Source organism: Salvia splendens, chromosome 20 (assembly GCF_004379255.2).
Source record: "Salvia splendens isolate huo1 chromosome 20, SspV2, whole genome shotgun sequence".
NCBI classification, from domain to species: Eukaryota; Viridiplantae; Streptophyta; class Magnoliopsida; order Lamiales; family Lamiaceae; genus Salvia; species Salvia splendens.
This window is the reverse complement of record NC_056051.1, coordinates 25,995,883-26,018,270: the sequence shown is the minus strand read 5'-3', so window position 1 is coordinate 26,018,270 and position 22,388 is coordinate 25,995,883. Positions and strand designations below refer to the sequence as shown.

The 22,388-nt window shown below is 37.7% G+C and overlaps 1 protein-coding gene, 1 non-coding gene and 2 pseudogenes across 2 annotated transcripts; 1 reads left to right on the top strand and 3 right to left on the bottom strand.

Annotated features, from left to right (window-relative positions):
* Positions 1–880: 880 nt before the first annotated feature.
* LOC121781847 lies at positions 881–2,908 on the bottom strand (annotated as a pseudogene).
* Positions 2,909–5,532: 2,624 nt separating this feature from the next.
* Positions 5,533–8,662, bottom strand: LOC121781846. The gene is made up of 3 exons (XM_042179548.1): positions 8,064–8,662; positions 6,248–6,407; positions 5,533–6,171 (listed from the first exon to the last, which is right to left on the bottom strand). The coding sequence occupies exons 1-3, from the start codon at positions 8,563–8,565 to the stop codon at positions 5,703–5,705; spliced, it is 1,131 nt and encodes a 376-aa protein (XP_042035482.1). The 5' UTR covers positions 8,566–8,662; the 3' UTR covers positions 5,533–5,702.
* A 3,278-nt stretch (positions 8,663–11,940) lies between these two features.
* TRNAL-CAG lies at positions 11,941–12,020 on the bottom strand. Its single transcript has one exon. It is a non-coding gene; the product is annotated as a tRNA-Leu (tRNA).
* A 2,865-nt stretch (positions 12,021–14,885) lies between these two features.
* Positions 14,886–21,478, top strand: LOC121781755 (annotated as a pseudogene).
* The last annotated feature ends 910 nt before the right edge of the window (positions 21,479–22,388 follow it).

Genomic DNA, 22,388 nt, shown 5'->3' with positions numbered 1-22,388 from the left:
CATTATATAGGACTCTAGATATAAATGTTCTAGGAACTATACTTATTGGAACCCTCCATAATAAATGTTATACACTTCCAACATGTTGGGACTCTACATCCTCTTTGGAACACTTCAATTTAGCTTTCCAACATATGGTCTAGGACTTTTCACCTCGAGAATAATAGTAAGTGATAGATAAACATAGTTTCCTTTAATTTTTAATCAATCAAATAAAAAAAAGATAAATGTACATAAATTAAACATGTACATAATACTCTTAATTTTTAGATTTTACTGAATTCTATTATGAATTAGTTTTATTATTTGTAAATTATATGCACATTGGATTGATTCACAAATTTAGATTTATTATTTTGTTTATTAAATCATCTTTAAATAACGAATATCTTTCTATTCTGGTTAATCATTGTTACAAAACCAAGGAGTGTTAATTATCTTTGGTATTGCGATTTTAACTGTTTCTAAAAACAAATTTGAACCGAATTGAATATCTAAGTTATGAAAAAATAAAATTTGATCAAATGAAAATATTGGAAATATTTGAATTCAATTCAATATTTCATTTCAGTTCGATTCGATTAAATTATTGCCCACCAACCCCCTAGTGGCCATTAATGATTCCTAGAGCTATAATAAATTTGAAAATTTATTATTTTAATTTTTTGTATAATTTTTAAATAACCAATATGTTTCTATCGTAGTTAATTATAGTTACACAACAAGGAAGCATTAATTGAATTTGGCATTGCAATTTTAACGATTCCTGAAAATCCATTCGAACTGAATCGAAAATCCAAGTTATGAGTAAAATGAAATTCGATTCGATCAAAATATCCGAAAAATTTAAACTAAATTCGATATTTCGATTCGATTCGATTCGATTAATTTATTACTCATCCACACCTCCGGTGACGATTATGATTCCCAAATCTCAAAAAGTCAAACCCTAATTCTCAAATTTCTAGAATGTACAACAGATGACGCACAATGTACAACCACTTTATGCTCCACATAAAGAAGAGAGCTTATTTTATGAGAACTTTAAACCTACCGAGTAATTTACACTTCTTTAGCTCTTTTTCCCAACATTTCAAAGAGCCTAAAAACCTTAAAATAAAAATATTATAAGTAACATTAAAACCTTAATTAAAAACGGGTAAGTTGTTTTGAAGATATAATTATTCTTTTTTCTTCAAAACAAATCAGCAGTTTCCCTCAAGGCTATCTCGACGAAATCCCCATCCTGCCCCTGCGCCGCTGCGCCATCAAACAGCCACTTATCCAGCAATCCGAAGGGCATTTGCGTCTCCCCACAATCCGCCTTCAAATTCCCATCCTCCACAGAGATCCGAATTCGAGCAAGCGAAGGTCGCCGCCCCCTCGCTCGGGCTCGAGCTGATCCCGAGCGAGGGGTTCTGATCTCCTCTGTCGCTCGATCCCACCTCCTCGGCCTTCAGCGCCCCTTTCATTCAATTTTGCAGCAAGCGAGCGATGTTCTCGGCGCTTGCTGCATAGACAGACGACGACGCTCACATCGTCGTCGTCGTGGTGTTGGATTTGTCTAGAGAGAGGGCCTCGCATAAGGCCTGTTTGGCCGTGTGGATATCCGTTTGGAGACGCCTCTCCCATTTACCCTTGGAAACCGATCCCGAGGCGGTGCCGTTTTCGATGCACTCGTTGTCGTGGCATTGCATCTTCCCTAGTTTCTTTCGTAGATGCGTGTTCCAGTAGTTCTTGACGTCGTTGTCTGCTCTTTACGGTATGTACGACGCTATCGCAGCCAATCTGAAAGCAATTTAATTCGGATAATGTAAGTTTATTCGGAAACAAAAAAAAGTAAAAGTCAAAATCATTTGAGTTCTTCTCTCTTTTCAATAAAATGAAATTAGAGACAATCAAAACATATACGAATAACGAGGTCTCGAAACTCGCATTTCTATGTCTCTGACAATTATTCCAATAATTATATATCCAATTTAACCTATGCACGAATATGCCAGCATACAATGTCTATATATACCGATCGATCATAAAATGCAAATTAAGATTTATTCGGATTAAGCTTCCTTCCTTTTTGTTTAGAAGTTTTTCTTATATACGACTTTTAAAATATAAATTATTTATTCGAAAAACCAGACAACGGTTTTTGTTTCCGATCAACCCTAGATAGATTCGAATCTTGCATAAATTTTTCCTTTTTTCTTTTTTTTTTTCTAAGCAAGGTCGCGTGTGTTATGAGTGAAAATGTCATGAACCAGTTGCCAAGAAGAGCTTGGAGGTGGATGATCATTTTCTCTTCATGCTCGTTGAAATTTCCTCGCTTGATTCCCGGCCGGAGATAGTTAGTCCACCGGAGACGACAGCTCTTGCTGCACCGTAGCAAACCTGAGATTGCACCACAAAGAATTCAACAAAAATTTAAGAAAAAAAAAAAGAAAAAGAAGTGCATTATTCAAGAAGAGGGTAGGTGAAATATTTATTACCCACCTATTAATTTCTACAACTAACCCAAATTTGAGGTAAAATTAAAAATTAATTTCTTTTTTTTTTAAATTTTTTTTTTCTTGCCTGTATTAGAAGGAACAACTTTCCAATTTCCAGGGCCATGTTCTTGAATGTAAGAAACAAGGATGATGTCTTCTTCGGGAGTCCATGGCCCTTTCTTCACCCCAATTTTGTCACAACAAGGTGGTCTTCCCATATGAGAAAGTTTTGAATTTTGGAGAGATTTTTTTGGGGGGGTTTCAATTGGAAAAAAGGGTTTGTGAAATCTTGTTTTTCTTGAGATGGTTAGGATGATCACTTGTGTTTTGAGGAGAGAGACAAGAGTCTAAATGAAGTGGATAGGAAGAGTGTGAGGGACTATATAGATTAAAGAGAAGGTGTGTTTCTTGTTTAGGGTGAGATGTAGAAAGGGTTTTATTTCATTAGAAGAGTCAAATGAGGACAGCAAGTTGCATAATTCCATTTACTATTGTGTTTGCAAAAGTCAAGATCCTTCTATCTCTCCTAGTTTATACATACTACAATAATAGTACTACTACTATTTAATAGAGATGGAAGAGACGGTATACCATACCAAAAATATAATCGGAAAATATTGGTACGAGAAAAATATCATATGGAATTTTTGCTTTATCAAAGTTTAGTCTAATATACTTTACGATATATTTATATATTTAACATTTTGGTATATCGAAATACTATTTCATTTCACGGTATATTGAAAATTTGATATTTTCAGTTCAATAGGTTTTGGTATTTTTTTTCCACCACAAATATGATAAGCTATTAAAGATGCAAACGTGGCAATCAATGTTATCAATTTGATGCACTAATTAATGGAAAATTGAAGTTTCACTTAAATTATAGAGCTTTTTGTACCATTATTGTCCTTTGGCTAATTATGTTATTTTAATTCTACAATTTTTACATAGTTTCCTCTGTATTAGGAACACAAGACATTAAACATCCATGGGTCAAAATTATTTATCTCTATATATAGTGTAATAATGTAGAAAAATAAACTATAACGACATGAATATAATATTTTTTTACGTACGCCTCGTTTGATTAAATAGGACAAATTTTAATCAATGCTTTTTCAATACTTTTTCAGTTTTTCTCATATGGTTGAATTGCCAGAGTAATCATTCAAATCACCCGTGTAACTCGTATCGTCAAATATGTTTCTCCACAAGCTTAATCAATTGTAACATTTTTCGATTTCCAAAATAAATGTGTTACTCATTTATCAATTTATTCAATCAAGTTCTAGTAAACTAGCTAGCATGCCTTTTTAAGTTGTGACACGGATTGTATAGTTGCGTGTTTTTAGGGAAATAATCTTTATTTTGAATTAGTGTAATGTTTAAGGCTATTCAAATTTAAAATCTATATACACATATATATTGCCATAAACATATTACAAACTGTGTATGGTGAAATACATATATATTACGAGTTTAACTGATCAATATATACATAACTTGATCATGATTTGACAGTGCATATAGGAAAATTTGTAATATATATATAACTACAAGAAAGCAATATATGTAGGATACATCATATCACACACATTTATAATATCTAGACATATCATAAAAAAATGATTTAGATTGGTATGCTCATTTCTTGTATGGCCTAGTGGTCCTTCAAAGTAAAATCAATTTTATTGCAGATTTTGACAACAATTAAAGGAACCAATTGGAATTTTCTTTTGCAGCTATTTCACGTGCATACATGAGAAAATGTTTAAAATAAATTTAAAGCGAATTATAGAGAAAATCAAATTTGCCCAAAATTGGCCGACACCATTATTAATTATATCTTGAAATTTATAAAAGAATAATACTTATGAAACCTGCAAAATAATAATACTAACAGTGGTGTACGAAATATATCTTTTTTGTTGCTTCTAGAATAAGTTCAAATAAAATGAGAATCCAAAGAAGTACTAGTTACGGTATTCTTGTATTCATCTAATGAGCGCAGCGGAAATTGCATACAAGAATAACAGATCTAGATTCATAATCATATTGCAAGTTGAGCATGTAAAACACAGCGGAACTAAATCTTACTTGTTGTGTTGTTTTCTTCGATTGATTGAATCCTGCAAGTTGAATCAACTACTATCGAGGTCCACGTGCAATCCAATCCGATGCAGGAACTATCCCGGTACAATTACTATGTAGAAGAAAGCTAGGAATTCTCTCTACAGATATTTACGTATTTTTTCTCTAATGCTACGTTGTTTCTCATTCTCCACAATGAAGAATAAATAACCAATCTAAATCATATTAGTCCCTGCACATATATGGCCAAAATTTTCAATTCGGACACAAGTAAAACCTACCAAATTGTACATATTAGCCATAAGAGTCAAAAATAAACGAAACAAGAAAAAAAAAGAAGCAACACAAACTCTTATTCATAAAGAAACCTGGACGTATATCTACATAGTGCCAGTGAATCAATGATCAATCATTTTCGATATTTCCAACTTTTGGTATTAATTTTTGTGAGGCCAAGTTATACATGCACCACTAATTATTTCCTTAGTGGGACTGAATTTCCACGAAACCTTAAATTTTTAGTGGATGTTAGCTAAGGAGAAAGGTGACTTTGAGAAAATTTTCATATATACATTGAAATCATAACATATATAGCTATCAACCTTTAATTATGTATTTAAAGAATAAAAGTTATTGTTTTTCTAAATAAAAGTGATTATGTATTCCAACTAAAAATTACACTTTTTGGGATGAAAAAATATTGTTGTTTTTACTAAAATATGATTACTATTTTTAAATGTAATAAATTTACTATTTTATAAAGAACGGTTCAAGACAAGACCGGGTTCGGTCTGAACACACATTGTGCGGGCTCGCTTGTACACTCATTCGAATACGACTGTTTCGAGAAAGAAAATCTTGATCAATATCTTTGCTAAATACAATTGAATACACGAAGATCCATTTCTACACAATAAATCAGAATATCAAATTTGATTGAGGTAAAAACAGGTTTAAGACCAATAAAAGAGCCTCAAAGCAAACAAATGCAACGTTTTTAAATGTTTACAAGTAAATGTTTTATGTTTATAATCCACAAAAACTATCACACATAAGAGCATGACACACTAAAGAAATGTATATATGTCTTTGATTGAGGATTTACCTCTCTTCTCAGTTTCTTTAAGCTTTCGATTCAAAATTCTCCAGCAAAAACCGGTACAGTTCTTCGGCAACAACCTTCGGATACTCCTCCTGAGGCAGAAGAGCGCCCGGGACTTCCACGAATTTGCTTACACCCTTTGCTCCCCTTAGAGCCTCCATTTCAGCTTTTGACCTTTTTGGTGCATCCGTGGCTGAGACAACGAGGACTGGCACGTTTCCCTCTAGTCCCGCGAATAGTCGAACAAACTCCTCTCTGGAACCCACTGGATCGAGCATTCCAGTCAGAAAAGCAGCTGGCACATAACGGGCTCCCTTTCTTTTGGTGAGTGCATAGCGGCTGTCAATTATATCAGGGGTGACGTTTTCGGGGTCGGCATACACGTGGGATTTGTACTGCGACGTGATTGACTTTTCGTTGCTGACAAGAACGTTGTACATCATCCAGCCAAGAGCAGGAGCCCTCAAGGTCCCTCTTAGAAGGCCATACCTGAAAATTCACAAAATTGGTAGAAAAGAAATTGTCGGTTTGGCTTTAATCTGAAGGCGTGTGAGTCGGTTCATACCTAGTTTCCATACTCGAATCTTTACCAAACACGATGGGAAGGGGGCCAGCCCAGGTTGGTGCAACGGCAGCAATGGCCTTTGGCTTCAAGGAACCTTTTCTTGTCGCCTTAACAGCTACCGTTGCAGCATGCCCTCCTCCGAAGACCACATAGTCGTTATCTGTGTACAGAAACTGCAATCGTTAGCTGTAAGCAAACGGTGCAAAATCTGTCTTATTGTAGATCTACTGATGTTCTTGAAAATGGCTAAAATATTCTGCAAGACAAAGTTCAGACTTTTTTCTGGAAGAATGGCCATCATGAACTCAAGATAACATTAACAAACAGAATATTGGAAGACTGATAAATCAAACATCCTAACTCCTAAGCTTCTCATAAAAACTGTTGAGCTCATCAATCCTGCAATATAATCAATTCAAATAAATTCATTATTAGATCTAATCACATCAAACTTGCACATAATTAAAACTGGTTCGTCGGGATGTATTATCCCTAGGGACATCATCACATATTTCTCAGTATATATAATAGTATGCACTTGCAATATAGGATTCAAGGCATTAATATACTAGGTTGGTGTATATTATGGATGAAGCTAAAACTACAACTTACAAGCTCCCTTTCCTTATTTGAAATTGATCAAGTGTTCAAACGGAAAGTTCTATCAGTAGTATGATGGAGATCCTACAGAGTGGGAAACAATGAACAGCAGCAGCTGTTAATGGAGGCCTTTTACAAAATTACATGTAGATGCCAAGTGGGTCGATTTCCCCAAATCAGCAAGCATTAATGAATGTAAATAGGAAAATTGGCTCTTTTAGCAATATGAGTCAACTATTTCAGAGGAGCAATGATAAATACTATCAAGTAAAGCATGAACTAATGTGATCTCAAAGACATGTCATCCCCCACTGAGTATGAACTGAATGTTGTCATGCTCCGATAAGACCAATTGGTCAAGAGAAAACAAACAAATTTCTCCAAACTTAGAGGCTTTACTTACCATAGAGATACATATTGCACAGCACAGAAACTGGAAATCAAGCGAAATTCATTTCAAATACAAACTAAACATGTGAAAATGCATTATACCTTGCTGCTGGAAAAACCATTGAGTCAATATGCAGAAGAGGAAATGCATTGGAGCTTAACACAAAGGTAGCTGGATTATCAGTTGTTTTTAAGTTTTGAATAAGGAACTGAGCTTCGATGCAACAGAAAGAACAGCTCCAAAAAAGTAAACACTTAGTTGAATTGTTTTGTTGTTGAAATATTGTTACTTTTATTCAATTTTGTCTCCTTTACAATGACTTGTGATCTCCGAACCCTATCTACATCTTTTCCCCTTCCATTTCACCACTCTCAATCCAACATGTGATACCAATTACCAACCAACAAACGAGCCCCGAAAAAAAAGAAACCTCACAACCTCAAACAAGGGCTAACATAGGTTATTAGATTTCACCTTCGACCTTTCGATCCCAAACAATAACCATGACTCCTTAGCATACACAATTCGCAGAAATGCAGACATTGATCCACGGTAAATATTGCAATAAACAACCCAAAATTATAGGCTTTTAAGCTACAGATACAAAACTGGTTTAAGTATTTTCAAAACAACTGCATCATATTAACTTCGGCAATTAGATAATTTAGATTTCGTTTCTTTATATCCAAAAAATTTTCCCCCAAATTACTCACTACCACAAACCTATTCCATCGCAGAACAGAAGAAAACACAATAACTAATCACAAAACAATAAGCATCATATAAGCAATAGCAATTACGAATCAAAGCAACTCAATCACACACCTGCAACGAATCCGGCGACGGGGCTATCTGGCGCAGTGACGAAATCCACCAAAAACCTCTCCATCACATCGGCATTGTAATCGAGCTTCGGCCGGTCCGAGTATCCCAGCCCAGGCCAATCCACAATCGTCGCGCTCCAATTGATACCGCCTCCGTCCCTCCCGACGATCTCCTCAGCAACGCCTCTCCACTCGTCAACAGTGCTGACATCGGAAATCGTCGGCACCAGAAGGATGTCCTTCCGCGGCTGATCGAGGCCGGCGCCGCCGTTCTCGAGGCGCTCGAAGTGGATATTGACGGAATTTCCGCCGTATTTCCAATTCCAGCTGCCGGAATTGGTTGTGGAGATAGGCTGCTTCGACGGGGAGGAGTAGTCAACGGATGTCGATGCCTTGACTTTGAAAATTAGGGATTTGGAAACGCGGGGAGAGATTGGGCGGGAGGATTGGAGTGGTAGGGAAAGGGATGCTGATGGAAGACGGAGAAATGCGGCGGCCGCCATTGATGACGATCGGAATTCAGCTGAGTTCACTGATATTTTTTGGGGGTTTTAACATTTAATTTAAGTCATTGAATTTCGTTTATGTTATTAGTTGAATTTTTGTGGTGGTTAGGTAGGAAATGTTTCTCTTAGGAAAATTTGTGTTTAAATCATTATCTTTATGATTTCTAAATTGTATGAGTCCAATTCTAATTTTACTATAATTAACAATTGTCTCATGAGAAAGTCCAGATCATGGTGAGTTGCAACGGAACGAATTTGTGAAGCTTTAAAAAAATCCTTAAATTGCTTAAGAAGATTGAAGTTTATATATATTATACGGTAACGTTCTAATGGGGAGTGATCCATTGCTAACTCACTCTTTAATTGCTAACTACAACTAATTTAAGACCATAAGATTTTAGAAATCCAGTGATCTAAAATTTGTCACGTGTGTAATTTTTATTAATTAAATCGAAAAAGATAAAAAAGACTATCAAATTAGGGTTTTGGATTTGAAAATATAAACAAAATGCTTTGAGAATGTCAACACATTAAAAATGACATTCTACATGTATTATATTGACATATTTTATATAATATATTGACATTTGTTGCTTTACGAAAAAATTGAAAATTTTTTAATTTTTTTTTCTAATTTTGACATCGGAACATATGCAAGTGAGATCTCGTTATAATCCTTATGAAATTAACTTTAATTTGATATATTTTGTATGAAAAAATAATTTAAATCGAGAAAGTTATATGCGTTTTAAAGTTATGTGATATTTTTCAAAAGTTAGTTACAACTAATTTGTTGTAAATTGACTTAGACGAATCTCATTATAGGTTTTTTAAGAAAAAAAATCTATATTTAGATTTGCACTAAAACTATACCAAAAAACTTTTTAGATTTTGTTTTATTATGTTCAAAGGCCAAATGATTTTATATTTATCAACATAGGAAAAGGGAAGAAAGAGGGGAAGGGAGAGAAGTAAAAATACACAGAAACAAAAAGAGTGATGCTAAATGGCCATAATGTGGTCAGCCATAAACATAAAATATCAAATTTATGCATTTAATAATATTTTACTTGAAATTAGTTCATTTTAAAAGTATCAAATTTTCAAGACTAATTTACCCATGTGCATAAATAAGGACTAGAGTACAACTAATAATAAATAATCTTGAAAATATTATATTGTGTATGTGTAAGTTTCTTTTATGTCATATTTCTTTTTTTCTTTTAATTATGTTATATTATTATTTAATTTGTATTATATAACTACTTTTAAATTAGAATATAAATATATTCATGATATTAAAATTATATAATTGGTATCTAGCTTCACCTACAAATGAAATAATTTAAACTATATTATATTTAGCATTAATATTTAAATAACTTATAAATAATAGTATAAATAAAATAAATGTAAACATTACTATAAAATTATTTTATATAAATTTAATTCAAATATTATATTATGGAGAGAGAATGTTGTAAATTTAAATTTGAAGTAAAAAATTGAGAAAAGGGTAATTAAGTAAAATTATCTTAGCACTAACTATTACTATTAATTTATTGCATTGACTTTTATAATTATTTACAAAAATGTCATTGTGTGGCTGGCCACATTATGACGGCATAACATTACTCAAACAAAAACTTACCGGCACTGTTCCAGCGACTGGGAGAAGAAGATAGAAAATAACCTAATTCATTGTTTGGTTGGTAATTAATTAGTGGGCTGGCCAATATTAGTATATACACATTTTATTGATTAGTTAAAAAGCTACACACGTTTTTTTTCCTAAATTAAAAAATAGAAATATTAATTAGTTATGTCTATTAATATTGATTAGTTATCCTTTATTAAATTTCTACATAATTTGATAGCTTTTAAATTTTAATATTAAGAATTGATTTATTTTAGTTTAAAAATTGACAAAAAAATATTTAATTTTAAACTAATATTATGCCTAATGCATAATATCAAATTATATACGCCATCAAGTATAACAAACAATAGTTAAACATTATTTTTGTCGTATTTAAATGAATTTTAATTTTGAATTTTAGTTAACTTATTTATACCTTGTGATAACTTTTGTAGTATTTTTGTTGTATTCAGATTTTCTAAATTATGTAATTTTTTATTTAATAAATAATAGATTTTATATATATAGTTATATTAATTAATAAATCTTATCATATTATTTAATTAAATTTAAGTTATTGACAAGTGACATGGGGTTAGTGTGTAATTTAGATAAAAATATATAGGTATGATTGAAAAGTATAAAAAGTAAGTGAGTGGGGAATATTCTTTTGGGTTTGAGTTTAGTATAAATTATTAGAGTAAAATCAATATTTAGTGTAGCATTTACACTAAAATGGGTTTGAGTATAGTGTAATGGTTGAAGATGTTCTTAATACCCTTATTGACGTTTTTTATTGATCGTATTGATATTCCGAAGCTGATGATTTAGACCCTTGATTTGAATATCTAAGGGCTATTATTTAATTGTAGTTAGCAATTAAGTATTGAGTTAGCAATATTGATAACTTTTATAGATTGTAAATAAAAACCAATCCTACAATTGTGATTTAAATAAAAAAATTTCCGTTTAAAACACTTAAAATGTGTTTCTAATGTTTCAAATATAACTTTAAAATATCCCAATAAAAATCATAAAGTACTTACCAAATTGTCCTATACCATTTAAGCAATTAGGGCCAATTTTTGGAAAATTTTCAGTGGAACACTTCTAGCCAAAATTAACATAGTACTATATTTTATGCAATTACCTTGAAGATTGAATACTTTTATTACATAATCGGTATTTTTTAAAGGTTAATTCATATGATTTATTTTTTAAGTATTAGTCATAATATATGTGTATATTGAGAAGTGGTATATAATAGTAACCATTAAATTATTAATTGTGCATGCAAGTCATAGAGTCGTTAATGGGCGTTAATATTTATACTTTAATTATGAATGTGATGTTTATATTCTTGTGAAAAGCCATTAGATTAACCAAAATACTAAAGTTAGTTTGGTTTGCATTCATCAATTTTGGTTCCATTGACTTATAATTGATAGTATTTCAATGTTATTTAAGTTGTACTACTCTATCTTAATTTTTACTATTGTAACGAAATTATTGATATTCATATGCATATTACATATAGTGCACATCATGATTATTTTAAAAGAATATAATTTAAGAATCAGTCAAATTTATTATATTTGACGCCAATAGGTTAAAATTTCTTAGTACTATATAATTACAAAAAAATGTGAATAAAAAAGGTAAAGCAAATGTAATTATTTACAAAAGAAAAAAGAGAAAAAAAAGTAGAGAAATGGTTTTTGAAAATTAAAATATGTCAAGAGTGGGATTTGAACCCACGCCCTTTCGGACCAGTACCTGAAACTGGCGCCTTAGACCGCTCGGCCATCTTGACTTATTGTTTTATTTTCCAACACTTTCATAAATGTATTATATTTGAGATAATCCAATTTTATTAAAAAGTCTAACGACTACAAGTGGGCTGGTTCGTCACCAACAATCAAGTAGATTAGAAGGTCTTCTTCTCCTAAATTATACTACCAATTTTATCTTCCTTAAGGTGGTGGCGTTCGTTTGTCAAGATAAAATAATATCAAGATATAATTTGGATTGAGTTGTGAGATTATTTTAGTAATAGGGTTAGCTATGACTATTATCGTCTAGGATTGAGTTGTAAAATTGAATCTCATTAACCAAATACTACAAATTTAATCTCAGATACAATCTTGCAAACCGAACCCCCTAAATATATTCATGATTTATTTATTCATATTTATTAGGATTTGATATAGAATATCTCCCAAATCCTATACTATAATACGTCCCAAATCACGAATTGTTATAGATAGGAATGGAGTATAAAATTTTCCAAAATTTGTAGTATAAATATGTATGAAAAGAATGATTATCATATTCCTATACCTAATTGATTCTTACTTTTCATAAGCCGCCGTTAAAGTAATATGGAGAGAGCCTTCCAAGACTTGCAAGAAATGTGGATACCCCAAGAAATATGGAGAGAAATCCTTTCGAGACTCACGATCAGATGCATTATGAGGTGTCGGAGCATTTGTAAGTCAGGGTGCGATCTAATAGAAGGGGATTGTCTGCTTGCGAAACAATTTATGGCTTTCGTTCGTCAAGACATGGAGGGGTATGGAGTCGCTGATGAGGACGGCCAGCCACTTTTTCGATTCGACTTGCCCCCTAATTCAATTCCTCACTATCGTTTGGTAATTAGTTAAGTTAATGGTTTGCTTTTGTTGTGGGATGGATTGGACAATAATCATGATATTCTTTTCGTAGTCAATCCAATGACTTGTGAATATATTGAGCTTCCTCCTCTACCTACACGTAGGTGTCTAAATGGATTTGGACTAAGCAAATTAAGTGGACAATATAAGATTTTATGTGTCGATAAATCTAGGTTTTGTCACATGTACACTCTAGGAGGAGATTGTTTGTCGAGAAGGATTCCTGCATCAACGACAACTAGATTGCCTGGATTGTACTACTTGAGACAACTAGATTGCCTGGATTGTACTACTTGAGTGAATATAAACGTAGATACTCACTAGATTATGCTATATTTTTTAACGGAAATCTTCACTGGTTGCATGCGATTTTGAGAATAATATGTTGGTTTGTTGCTTTGATCTTGAAATAGAGGTCTTTACCAGTTTTCCTCTTCAGCTCCTTAATGAGCGTTTCTTGGTATTTCCTGAAAATACACGTTCGATTTTATTATATTTTGGATATCGGCTATGCATTCTACAGGATCGGCTATGTTTATGTGATACATCGTGTCCTACACGTTCCAAATTATGGAAAATGGTCAATTATGGAGATGCAAGTTCTTGGATAATGGAATATACCTTCAAATCACCGACATATGCCACTCCGCTCAAAGTTCTGACTAATGGTGACTTGTTTTTCAATAGCCAAAATAGATTATTTATCTACTCCAAAAACACTAAAGCTTTTGAAGCTTTTGCTGCACATGATATTGGTTTTTTTCAACATCACGCCTTTATTGATTTTCCTAGCATCATTATTTATACACCAAAGTTTTTTTCACTTAAAACATTGTGAATCCAAAATGTTCAGTCATTATGTTTTCATTAGGAAAAGTTCTGTACTGTAGATTTTTGTAAGTTGGTTCAACCAATAAAGTTTTTATTCACCTTTATAGATTTTTGTACTATTTCTTTCGGTATATAATCCAAAAGTATCATGACATATACTCCCTCCGTCTCATTAAATATGAAACATTTGGTTTCATTACGAAATTTTATATAGTGTTGTTTTATAAGTGAAATGAAGAGATTGTAAACTAAGAGAATGAAAAAAGTAGAGAGAATGTTGTTTTCATCTTTAGAAACATTTTATTCTTAATGGGACGACCGGAAAAAGAAAACGTGTCACTTTTACCGAGACAAAGAGAGTACTTTGGTGTGACAATTTTTTTCTCAACTTGCAAAGAATTAAAAACCTTGGATTTCAATACTCGGCCTTATATAGGCCACAGCAAAGATAAAATGAGTATTAATTTATTGATTTTTATATGGTAAAAGAGCTGTATATATAATAAAAACATGTATGCAGTATGCCCGGCCCAATTTTAACGAAGACATGTAACACGTCATAATTTTTGCCCAAGTTAGATATATAGATTAAGAATCTTTTTAAAAGTTATACTCCATTCGTCCATAAAAATAGTCTAATTTTATTATTTTGAGATATTCACAAAAAATAATCTCATTTCTAAAAATAGAAACTATATTTTACATATTTTATATATTTATTTTTCTCTCTCATACTTTTTTCATACTCTTTTATTTTTTTAATTTCTTATTAAAACTCGTATTATGCACAAATGAGACTATTTCTTTGTGAATAGATGGATTAATAGACTTATTAGAAAGGGGTCAAATTTTATTTTCCTCCGGTTTTCCATAACCTAAAATATTGTCAAACTATTAATAAAAAGTACTATTCCCTACATCCTATAAAACTTGGAACTCTTTTCTTTTTCGGTCTCTAAAAATAGAAAATTTTTATTTTAAGAATTTTTCTACTTTGGAACAATGTGGAATTTATTTTTCATTAATATTTTTCTTTTATCTTATTAATTTTGCATTACAAGTACTATTTAAAATTTTATGGGAGGAAAGGAGTATTAATAATCTAGGAAAAAGGAAATCAATTTACCACAGCTTCGAGTGTGAATCGGAACGACAATGGTTTCAATGTAAAAGCAATGAAACTATCTCTCTTGAGCAGCTGCAAATCCCTTCGATCCCTCCAACAACAACTGCAAGCCCACGCCACCAAATCCTCCCTCGACGCCGACCCTCTCTTCGCCGGAAAGCTCCTTCTTCACTGCGCCGTCCACATCTCCGACGCCGACGCCCATGACTACGCCGAGCGCATCCTCCGCCACGCCCCGAACCCCGACGCCTTCATGTACAACGCCGTCATCCGCGGCTTCTCCGATTCGGACTCCCCTCGCAGCTCCATCTTCACCTTCTCCCACATGCTCAAGAATCTCAGCTCCCAAATCGACAGCTTCACTCTCGCATTCACCCTGAAATCCGCCGCGAATCTCCGCTGCCTCCGCACCGGAGCTCAGCTGCACTGCCAGGCTGATACGAGTCTTATACTATGAATATTTAGTTTAGATATATTAGGGATTTGCGTATCTTTTTCTATATCTTTGTTTTCTTGTTCATTAAGTTAGTAGCATTATAAATAGGAGTTATTGTTATCACTTTTTTCATTCAATCAATATAATATTTTCCCTAAACTTGTCTTGAGTATCAAGTATAATTATTGTTCCCTATTTGCTGCTGATCGGAGAACGTCTGTGAATCAGCAAATCCGTGAGCCTTCCTTCGAGCTTGTCGAAGGATTGATCACCCTATCCGTCCGAGAAGATAGATAGCCGGTCACGTTACGGAGGACGTCCGTAACAACTGGTGCTTTCATTGAGAGGTGACCCTCCCACCATCTCGAATCCCGCCGGACAACCTTACTTCGCCAACGCCTGACGGGAAGGATTCCCGCGCGCCGCGTCGAAGTGATCTCATCCTCCGAGTTCTATTATCATGTCCTACAACTATCATCGCCAATTCGACCAGAACCATGTGTCACGCAGCTACGCCGGAGTTGGGCGTAGTGCACAAAACACCCTGGATTGGCAGCAGCTATTCCGACCACGACGTGCAACCTGCTGGGACCCTCCGAGCAGCCGCGATCCACCGGGTTTTCCGCCCGATGATCAGCCACCACCCACGTACAGGCGTGAACCCTACGGTCCGCCGCAACCTCACCGAATGGGGTCTTTCCAGATGCGCTGCCCCACTTGTTGGGATCCGCCCCGACAACGAACCGATAACTGTTATCCACCACCGTATCGTGATCCAGATATGGTCCCAGATTCATACGTCGAGCCACGAAACTCCTACGCCCGATATCGCCCGTGGCAGCCTCAATATCACCCTCGTCCAGCCACCAAAGCGGAGGACCCGATTAACGCAAAGTTAGACCGCTTAATGGAAGCATGTGACAAGATAGAAACTTGGTTCGAAGCCACAAATCACCGGTTTAGCAAATTACGATCGTTACCGCAGCCCGAGCCAGATCTTGATCAGCCCCATGTTTCTGCACCACTCCGAAAGATGGCATGTCCTCCATCAAGAAATAATGAGGCTTCTTGTGGGCCTTCACGTTTTGTTCCCAAGGACTCAGCGGCTCCACCACTCCAACCGCAGCAGCCGAGTCCAGCACCGCCCTTGGAGCTGTTGTCCGACTCCGCACCGGGACCTTTCCAGCTCGTGCCCCCGCCGCCTGTGACGACACCATTTGCGACCTTTACTCAGCGTCCAGCAGCTGCTATCCCGAGCTCCATGAAGAAAGAGTGGGAAACGAATACACAAGAAGGAAAAGAGCCAATGAAGATTGAGAATATTATAGTTGAGTACAAGACTGCAGGTGAGACAACAAAATCGGACCTTAAGGTAAAAATGGAGGTGAGGAGAAGCTTGTTTGAAGAAGAGCCGAGATTAAAGTCTAAACAATTGGGGAAGAAAGAAGGTGGTTCTTACGTTGGTTTGCCCATGATTGCTTATGTCCATATGGATTTGAATGTCGGTGATGTTACAAGTATGAATCATCGACCAACATCACTCGATGCTAGGTTGATTCCTCCGCGCAATGCAACATCATGTTTGGGCATTCTGCGAGGTACGGAAAAGCTTTTTGTTTTAGTATGGAATTGGGGTGACCACATCAGTCGGCCTTCGTTGCTTTTTTATGGAGGTGATGAAGGGACACGAGCAACTGCTCGGTGTGTGTTTGATCCAGGAGGAGACGCCTCGCCAAGCTTTTGCTTTCAGCTCTCATCCTTAGTTCGTGGTTCCCACCTTGAGGACAAGGTGGATTTTAACCGTGGGGGAGTTGATACGAGTCTTAGTTTTAGGAATTATTAATTTGTTGAGATATTTTAGAGATTTGCATATCTTTTCTTATATTTATTTCTTGTTCCCTAAGCTAGTATTCTAGTATTATAAATAGGATAGATTGTTATCATTTTATTGAATCAATCAACGAAATACAATATTAATCTTTTGCCCAACGACGAGTTGAGAATTATCTTTTACATAGATTCTGCGCTGCCCGACGGATAGGTCTTCCGCGCACAGCCAGATCTTCGCCTCCGCCGATCCTACGCAAGGACGCCGGAGAAAAGATACGAACAAGGTTCGTATCACAGGCGCTGCTGCGTGGGCTCGACACCCACGTCTTCGTCGGGACTACCTTGATCAGCATGTATGCTGAATGCGGCCGTGTTGAGTTTGCACGCGACATGTTCGATGAAATTCCTGACCCAAATACTGTGACGTGGTTTCTTCCGGCGCGGAGATGTTGAGGGAGCGGAGAGGGTGTTTGCTGCGATTCCGGCGAAGAGCCCTACCTCGTATAACTTGATGCTCGGAGGCTACGCGAAATTGGGGGAGTTCGCACTTGCGAGGAAGGTGTTTGATGAAATGCAGCTGAAGGATGAGGTGTCTTGGAGCACGATGATTCTGGGGCTGGCGCAACACGGCTTGTTCGAGGAGGTGTTTGGGTATTTCCAAAGGCTGCCTGGGGTCGCGACGAGGCCGAATGAGGTGAGCTTAACCGAAGTTTGTGAAAATGGTGCATTGCTTTGTGGAGAAAGTTGGTTTGATTTGGATCACTCCTGTGAACAACCCGTTGATGGATACTTACTCCAAGTGCGGGAGCGTGGATATGGCTCGTATCGGGTTTGAGAGGGTGCCGGGGAAGAGGAGTATCGTCTCGTGGACAACGCTGATCACGGGCCTAGCAATGGAAGGTCACGGCGAGGAAGCACTTGCTCTGTTTCATGAAATGGAGGGCTATGGTGTCGAACCTGATGGGACCGCGTTCGTTGCCCTGCTCTACGCTTGCGCGCACGCTGGTCTGGTCGAGGAAGGGAATGAGATGTTCGATAAAATGTCCAAACTATATCGGCTCGATCCTGAGATTGAGCATTATGGATGTATGGTTGATCTATACGGCCGGGCCGGCCAGCTCACTCGTGCGTACGAATTTGTGACTCAGATGCCAATCCCCCCCAACGACGTCATCTGGCGGACGCTTCTTGGCGCGTGCAACTTCCACGGAAACGTGCACCTCGCGTAGAAGGCGAGGGACAAGCTCTTGGAGATGGATCCAAACAACTCTGGCGACCGCGTCTTGTTGTCGAACATCTACGCGGTCGCAGGGAGTGGAGGGACGCGGCCGCGGTGAGAAGGTCGATGGCAGAGCTCAAGCTGAGGAAGCGCCCGGGCTGGAGTAGGATCGAGGTCGATAAGATGGTGTATACTTTCGTAGCCGGTGTGAGGGGGGATGACGCGACGAGGGAGGCGTACGAGAAGCTCGGTGAGGTGATGTCGAGGATCCAGGTCGAAGGAGGGTACGTCCCGGAGGTTGTGAGCGTCCTGCACTACATGGAGGAGGAGGAGGAGAAGGAGGGCGCAGTGGCTGCGCACATGTTAAGAGCCTCCTGCTCCTAACGGTGAATTCCGTCCGAATTCACAACTATAACACCACAATTCCGGCGCCCTCGTTTAAGGGTCGGCAGACAAACGATAGGGCTGGCGCGGAGGAGTCTCCGTCGGCAGCGTTGAGAGTTTAAATCCGTTGATTAATCCGGCGCCCAAGTCTTGGGTCGGCGGTGATCTCCGGAGATAGAGCTGGGCGCAAGAATGAATCTTGTCGGCAACGATAGATAATTTTAGATGCTTGATACTCCACAAGTGGGCAAACGATAATGATTTTATTAATTGATTGAATGAATAAAAAAGATAACAGTCTATCCTATTTATAATGCTACTGACTTAATGAACAAGAAAACAAAGATATAGAAAAAGATATGCTAAATCCCTATAATATCTAAACTAAATAATAATAATAGAGGTTCGTATCAACTCCCCCACAGTTAAAATCCACCTTGTCCTTAAGGTGGGAACCACGAAGCAAAAAAGGAGAGTTGAAAGCAGAAGCTTCGGCGAGGCAACTCCTCCTGGATCAAACACACACCGAACAGATGAACGTCTCCCTTCTTCACTTCCATAAAAAATCAACAAAGGAGACCCAACTTTGTCGGAAAAACTCCTTGCCAAATCGAAAAGCTTGTCCACGCCTCCCAGAATGCCCAAGCATGGCATGTCATTACTCGGAGGGATCAACCTTGCATCTTTGTCGAGCGATGTTGATCGATGATTCATACTTGGAACATCACCGACATTCAAATCCACATAGACACAAGCAATTACGGGCAAATCGGTGTAAGCACCATCTCCTTTCATGCCCCAACAATTTCCAACAACATTTTTGGATGACACTTGAACAACATTGAGTGAGGCGATTATCTTCTCCACTTCACCGATAGAACCATCCTCCTCTTTATCTTCTAGCAATATCTCCTCCTTTTCTCCAATCTCCTCATCATATACCCCAACGAGCACTTGCGGTGGCTCATTGTCGTTCTTGACAATCCCTTCGTTCTTGAGGAACTCTCCAGGGGACTCGTTGTTTGGAACATCAAGAGGAGCGCCATCATTGTGAACATCGGTAATGTCATTGGGAACATCATCATCGAATACTATCGTGGGAGTATTATCAGTTTTCTCTTCGGCTAAATTCTCATCTTGAATGTTCTCCTCAAACTCCTCCCCATCATCCGCATAACAGAGAATGCGTTGTTTACACACATGTCCCATCACCCATTTCTCGGGACAGTGCCAGCAGAGACCCAACCTGGACCGTTCTGACTTCTCCGCCTAGGAGACTCGTATTAGCGGCAGGCGTGGCTGCTCCGGAGTTTGACTAGTCACACGTGCGGGCTGACTGTACAGGTCCCGCGTTGGCCTTTCGGTGGAGTAGCGGGGCTGGTGGGAGGCGGGCTGGACTCACGCTCTCACCTCCTCTCGAGGGCGAGGTCGTTCCCAGTACGTCTCCGAGCGTCGAGGCCGGTTAACGGTCGGGTAGCCGCGGTCCTGCTGTTGCGCCGGTGGGTCCCAGCACGTTAGGCGGTGCCGCTGCGTTGCGGTTATCGGGTAGCGATCAAACCCTAATTGGGTCTGATGATCTCCGCGATCAGATAGGTGGCCACCCCTCTCGACGTAGCCACCGTGGTGTCGGGGCCAAGCGTCTTGCGCGCGATTGCGGTACCCGATGGGCTGGTATCTCGGCCGTGGGCGACGATCAGGTGGATCCAAGTGGTGTGAGACGTAGGGTGATTCTGGATCAGGCCACGACGGCGGACGGAGTACTTCCACCCGGCTGCTCGGAGGGTCCCAACTGGTTACACGGCGAGGTTGGACCGGCTGGTAGGGACGAAATGGCTGTGTGGCCTGAGGGAAGTCGTATTGACGACGACGATAGCCGGCGTAGTAGTATGACATGTCGACGGATTGAAGCGTGGCTGTGGTGGATGATGATCGTCTGACTTCGACGCGGCACGCATGAATCCTTCTCGTCGGGCGTTGCAGAAGTAGTGTTGTCCGGCGGCTAGTGCTCGGCGGACAGGCGGGACTCGACAACCAAAGCAGTTGCTGTGCGCGGAATGTTTTCCGTCGGGCAGCGGTGTAGCTTCGGTTCGAGATTGTGGGAGGGTCAGCTCTCAATGAAAGCACCAGTTGTTAAGAGCCTCCTGTTCCTAACGGTGAATTCCGTCCGAATTCACAACTATAACACCACAATTCTGGCGCCCTCGTTTAAGGGTCGGCAGACAAACGATAGGGCTGGCGCGGAGGAGTCTCTGTCGGCAGCGTTGAGAGTTTAAATCCGTTGATTAATCCGGCGCCCAAGTCTTGGGTCGGCGGTGATCTCCGGAGATAGAGCTGGGCGCAAGAATGAATCTTGTCGGCAGCGATAGATAATTTTAGATGCTTGATACTCCACAAGTGGGCAAACGATAATGATTTTATTAATTGATTGAATGAATAAAAAAGATAACAGTCTATCCTATTTATAATGCTACTGACTTAATGAACAAGAAAACAAAGATATAGAAAAAGATATGCTAAATCCCTATAATATCTAAACTAAATAATAATAATAGAGGTTCGTATCAGCACAGCGAGAAGCTGGCGGTCGCGTTCGGGATGGCGAGGTCGGGCGGGGCCAGGAGGGTCAGGGTTGTGAAGAACTTGAGAGTTTGTAGGGATTGTCATAATGTGATGAAGTTGATTTCAAAGGTTTATGAGTTAGAGATTGTGCTGAGAGAGGAGTAGGTTTCATTGTTTCAAGAATGGGAATTGCTCTTGCAAAGATTATTGGTGAAATTACTTGAATAAAAGTGTGATTTTTATAAATAAGAGGTGTGTTGTTTTTTTAGGTAAATAAGATGTGTTCTAATGTTTTATGTGAATAACGAGAGTAGTTAATTAGGTAGTATTAACTCTAGTTTATTTATAATTTATTACTATTATAAAATAGTAACTAAAAGATAATCAATAAAGAATCGAATCTTGTAACTACGTGGACTTGGGCCCCCAAATTTCTTATCCTTACAAGGCCCAATTATTTTTTTCTTCGGCCCAACGTTCTTCTGCGCATATTGTATGGATTTCATCGAATTTTATCTTCCTTAATTATACTCAGAATTTAATTTATTTCGATGTTGATTAGGATTTATTTAATATAAACCTTAGATTATAAATACGTACGAAAAGAATTTAATTCTTACTTTTCATAAGCAGCCGTCAAAGTAATATGGAGAGAGATCCTTCCAAGAAAGATTTGAAAGAAATATGGATACCGCAAGAAATATGGAGAGTGATCCTTACAAGACTCCCGAGCAGCTGCATTATGAGGTGTTGGGGCGTTTGTAAGTTATGGCGCGATCTAATAGAAGAGGATGGTATGCTTGCGAAACAATTTTTGGCTTATGTTCGTCAAGACATGACGGGGTTTGCAGTCGCGGATGAGGACGGCCAGCCACTTTTTCGATTCAACTTGGCCCCCGATTCAACTCGATTCAACTTTGCCCCTGTTTCAACTCTTCCTTACCATCGCTTGGTAATTAGTTCAGTTAATGGTTTGCTTTTGCTGTGGGATGGATTATATGATTATAAGGATTTTCTTTTCGTAGTCAATCCAATGACTTGTGAATATACTAAGCTTCCTCCTCTACCTACACATAGGTGCGTATATGGATTTGGAATGAGCAAATTGTGTGGACAATATAAGA